Below are 5,291 nucleotides of genomic sequence, written 5' to 3' on the forward strand. Positions count from 1 at the left end.
ATATAATAATAATATATAGTATATATATATATATATATATATATATATATATATATATATATATATATATATATATATATATATATATATATATATATATATATATATATATATATATATGCATGTATGTGTTTCTGATTCGGAAATTACGAGTGTTAAATTTACTCTTTTAACAAGCAATATTGAACTAATATATTGCGTAAGCGTCGATGACTCTTGGCCAAGAACACAATGTATAGGGAGATATTTGAGTTTGAAAGTGATCTCAAGGTATTTAAAAAGGCAACAGATACAATGTTTTTATTGCCTTCGTATGTCTGAGAACATTCATATTTATATTCATATATATACATGTATACATATATATATATATATATGTATATATGTTTGTATGTATATATATCTATTTAGAGATAGGTATATGTAAAACTCAATTTACTCACTCCTATCCACCGTCATAGTGCAACGCGGGCCATGTCGTGTATTTCTAGAAATATAGATATGCTGATTTGTACTGAGCTACCTGAACCACTCCTATTCTAATTCTGGTCACAAATTCACATTCAGGGCACATTCGAGCATGGAATTGGTCGAGGTAACGAGTGAAGACATGTTAGGTGAAGACGAAAGCACGCCTGTGAAGCCCAAAAATTCGGTCCCAAATATACTCAATATGGACAAGCTTCAGCCGGCGACGGAAGCCATGTCCCTGTTCGGTTTCATCATGTTCTTTATCTACTTAATGGACTACAAGAAAGGTAGGCGGGTGACTGAGGTTACTTTTAATATATTGCTGGGCTATATTGATATTGTCCGCCTGCGCATATTTCTTTTTATACAAGCTTTACTCTATGCGCATGGATGAAGTGTAGCGAAGCATTTCATAGATCGATGTAGGTATTCATAGGCATCTTATTAGAACACGATGTAGGCTATTACATCGGTCTACAGTGTATTCGACATGCTTTGGATTCTGCGCGAATCTTCATATCTATAAAAATTCTAATCTCTGATCCTCTTCTACAGTTGTTGCATCTGGGGAACGCATCTACTTTAAGGACACTTTTATCTTCATCAACTTCTTGATATTGATTGTGGCGATGGCCTTCACAGTTATCGTCGATCCCAAGGTAGGTGTGGGCTTATTGCAGACAAAGGACACTTCTTCTGATCATATTACTTTACGATAGCGAAATCCTCTGTACTCACGATAAAAAACTAATCCTCCTCCCCAACCGCCAATATCGCCTCTCTGTTAGCAAACCAATGTTCTGCTGAGTCGAGACCAAACTGAAGAGTGGAAGGGAATCATGCAGATGATTTTTGTGCTATATCACTACTACAATGCTGGTGTAGATGTAAGTTTGAGCGGGAGTGCGACAAGTGTTTGGGTTTTCTGCAGGCTTACGAGTACGATAATAAATGTGACCTTGGTATCAGAAGCAGGAAGCACAAGTATAATGTATGAATTTGAAACGAGCTACATGTTGATGTTTTAGATGCCACATTGAAATTTAGCAGGGGGTGAGTGGATAGGATTTTTTTTTGTGTATTCAAATACGTGTATATATCTTTTGTGTACCGTTCAAGATATTTATGGCCCTTCATTAAGCTGCGAACACACCTTTCTTGCATCTGGTATCGAGGTCCCATGTGTATAAAGCGTGGTTGGAGTAGTATCTCCTGTTTCTGCAGACTGAAAGCTCATCATTTTACTCGCTGTTCTCCTTATCCCTGTGTAGGTATACAACCTCATCCGTATCTTAATTGCCGGGTATGTATGGATGACAGGCTTCGGTAACTTCATGTACTTCTACCACAGGAAAGATTACTCAGGGCTGCGACTGATGAAAATGTTGTTCCGTCTCAATTTCCTCGGTAAGTCCATATTCAACCACTCAGTCTTATTGATACATGTTTATTTTATCCATATTTATATATGTGTGCTTTTTTGTGTTTGTGTTTGTGTTTTTCTATGCTTATGATACCGCTAGTACTCAGAAATCAACTCTTACTCGGCGCACTGGTTTGTCGTAGTTTGTAAGCGATTTCTGTTCGTCTTTCAGAATGGTTGTGTACCCAGAAAGTTACACCTTATGTTCCAGTATTCTCACATTGTTTTATTTTCTCCTCTTGCCTGTTGCATCGATCTACCCAGTGTTTTTCTTCTGTTGGGCTCTGGATACCGAATACATGCTGTACTACATTTGCCCGATGCACACCTTCTACTTTTTGATGACCTTTGGGGTCCTCTTCGTGCTCAAGGGAAAGAACGACAGCAATGCGGTATGTTGAAAGTACTGTGTTTATGGATTCAAAAAAAAGTAAAACCACAAAAGTCTCTATGGTGGCTACACATACGGAGAATGCCGACATGGGATATGTTTTTAACCAAATCTTGAAATTTTCCCATTCTGTGGGGTTCTTGGCAACTAAATATGTGGCGTTTATTATGCACTCAACATTTGCCTACTTCAAAACATTAGGGGGAAAAAATCTTCTTCCTATTTAGTCTATGAAATGACTTGTCATATTTATATAGCATTCAATACGAACTTGAAGCTCCGGGCTTTGATTCCTGTATATCGTATTTGTCATCTACGGCGGTTGAATAATTTGCAAGAGCAGTGCCATTTAAATCTTTGCAATCTTGTTGATCATTATGCTAACATGTGCTAAATACATACACTTTTTCTAGGGCTCTTTGAGTGTGTTTGTAGTCTCCACACTTTACATCGGTAGATTCCCGATTGCTTTTCTACCTTCTAATCGGTCGCAAACTCACGCTGTACCTTAATCCTCGCAGGTGATTTGGATCAAATTCGCAGCGACGTTTGTGCTACTATTCTTCCTGTACGATGTGAAAGACATTGGGGAAAGCATCTTTGCGTTGGCATACCCAATTATATCATACGAAGGCACTCTGCACGAGTGGATGTTCCGCAGTGGACTGGACCACTATGCACCCCTCATTGGCATGATAGTAGGTAAGTAAACAAGATTGTATCCATCACGCCTATACATATGATTTGTAGTGGTCGGTTGCAACGCAATAGTGCCTACTGCTTTCTCGTATTGCTGTCTCTCGCCAAGTCTTCTCGAAGGTGATTATTCCTCATATCTGTTTGTCAATTTATAGTCATCAATGTCACGACACGCGGACAATATAAATAGGAAGTAGGGAGCAGCCCGCGGTTAATTTGATGTTTTAGCATATGTAGGTGTTGACGCATTATATCAATGAACTAACTGGCCATCATGTATTCCTTCGGATTGTTTGCAGCGTACAATCACAAACGGCTCACAAACTTCCTGCCTGTCGCTGGCGAGGAAAAGAGTGTCAAATCAATCGCCATCGTCGGAGTGTGTTTGGTGTCCATCTATATTTGGTATAATAACGTTTACCTCCTGCCTAAGATGGAGTATAACGTAATACACCCATACACCTCCTGGATTCCCCTCATGGCGTATGTGGCTCTAAGAAATCTGACCCCCTGGTTGAGAGAGAGACATATGGAGCTATTTGCCTGGTGTGGTCGCATTACGTTGGAGACATACTTGTGCCAGGTATGTGCTTTTTTGGGTATAAGAACCTGTTCGATGCGCACAGTATTCGTTTGAGTGCCATGAATTGCTTTATTTACAAAACCGAACCTATCGTGTTGCAATTCCGCTCTTTTCGTCAGTTATACAATCAGCTGTCGATGATCTTGGATATGCAAAAAGAATTTGACCACGAGCGCAAGCACAACTAATATATATCTTTGCATATATATATAGTAAAAGGCTTTACGTCCACTGTCTTAATTCGACTGATAGTCCTCGCTTTTCCTACTTGTACTAACCCTGGAACTTTCATCCCACAGTTCCACATTTGGCTCCAGTACAATGCCAAACGGCTGATCGTATGGATCCCTGGGTACCCTCTGATGAACTTTGTTATTGCCACCGCGATATACGTCTTCCTCAGTCATACTCTATTCCGTATCACGAACGTTCTCAGGTAATCGACTTTGGCTTTGGGACATTGTGTGTGGTACTGATGCGAACACTTTATTTGTGATTTGTGTGTGCAGCTACACTTTGGTCGATAATTGACTCCCTCTCTGATTCGTATTCTTCAACCAACGCATTCTCTGACACGCAAGCTCGATTTCGCTCTAGAACAGCCAATCAAACATTATTGCGCCCTTATAATACCAAACGGCTTACATATATTCTACCTTTTATCCCCTATTGTGTGTAGCGATTTCCTCTTCCCCAACGACATGAAGCAGGTGGTGACCCACCTTGTGGTTTTCGCCGCGCTCTCGTTCGTATCCTTCATGACCGTGGTGGCTTTCCATACTCTGCTATAATGATCCCCTCGAGATGGCAGTAAGTAATATGTTGTAGGCCATCAACCCTAGTGGCAGAAAATAGCAAACATGGGATATTATTTGCAGACCAGGCAGATGACGATCTTCAAATCCTCTTCCAACACGGAGAGTATTGCGTAGCGAAAATTGTCCTCTAATCACTCTCATCTAGATTCCTCGGTCCCCGCACGGGATACGCACAGACCAGATGAAGGTCTGGGCTAAATAACAATTAAAACATGAATGAAATTGGAAGTGTAAAATACAGTCGTATAATTTTCAGGTAAACTACGGCTTTCACCGGCGACAAGGCGGGCACGTATACGTGAAAGAGTGTCCAATTTGTCACCTTTGTTGTAATAATGATTAGAATTATATTGCTGTGTCGGGCTGAAATTTTTTTTTCTTCTTCGGTATGGATTCGGCAGCGATGATTTCTTTGATTGTAACAACGTCCGTCTGATTCTTACATACAATACTCTGATTGGAATTGAGCATGGAAACTAAGTTGCAACGAGTCACTTGTGCGAATTGTGTATGTTTTGATGAACATGTAAACATCCATCTTTAAACTTGTGACTGTGGAGCAAAGGAAATCTGTATACAAGTTGTTTGAACACAAGAATACTGCTTTATTTAAAATTAAATATCAAAAACCGTGCCGTCGTGTACAACACGACGGCAATCTTTTTTATATTAATTGGTAAACAAGTAGTTAACCTCCCTTTAGCACTTGGCCAGCTCCTTTTAAGTTAACTATATCTTCTCAAAGTTTACTATAGTATATAAAATATTGAAAACAGAAGTAGCAAACCCCGGCAACGCTTATATTATACCAACTACCCTTGTAAATGTGGGATATTCATTTGGTTGTGTACACTTGTGCTAGGTATTTCATATCCTTAGAATCTCTTCGTTTTACAGCCTATAAAT

At 39.5% G+C, this 5,291-nt stretch overlaps 1 protein-coding gene across 1 annotated transcript; it reads left to right on the top strand.

The window, feature by feature from the left end:
- The first annotated feature begins 563 nt into the window (after nucleotides 1-563).
- Nucleotides 564-4,614, top strand: SARC_06393 (hypothetical protein). Its single transcript, XM_014299709.1, has 9 exons — nucleotides 564-758; nucleotides 1,027-1,130; nucleotides 1,260-1,358; nucleotides 1,743-1,878; nucleotides 2,159-2,286; nucleotides 2,807-2,987; nucleotides 3,284-3,567; nucleotides 3,867-4,003; nucleotides 4,247-4,614. The coding sequence occupies exons 1-9, from the start codon at nucleotides 581-583 to the stop codon at nucleotides 4,356-4,358; spliced, it is 1,359 nt and encodes a 452-aa protein (XP_014155184.1). The 5' UTR covers nucleotides 564-580; the 3' UTR covers nucleotides 4,359-4,614.
- Nucleotides 4,615-5,291: the final 677 nt, after the last annotated feature.

This window comes from Sphaeroforma arctica (genome assembly GCF_001186125.1).
Source record: "Sphaeroforma arctica JP610 unplaced genomic scaffold supercont1.454, whole genome shotgun sequence".
In the NCBI taxonomy this organism is placed as follows: Eukaryota; class Ichthyosporea; order Ichthyophonida; genus Sphaeroforma; species Sphaeroforma arctica.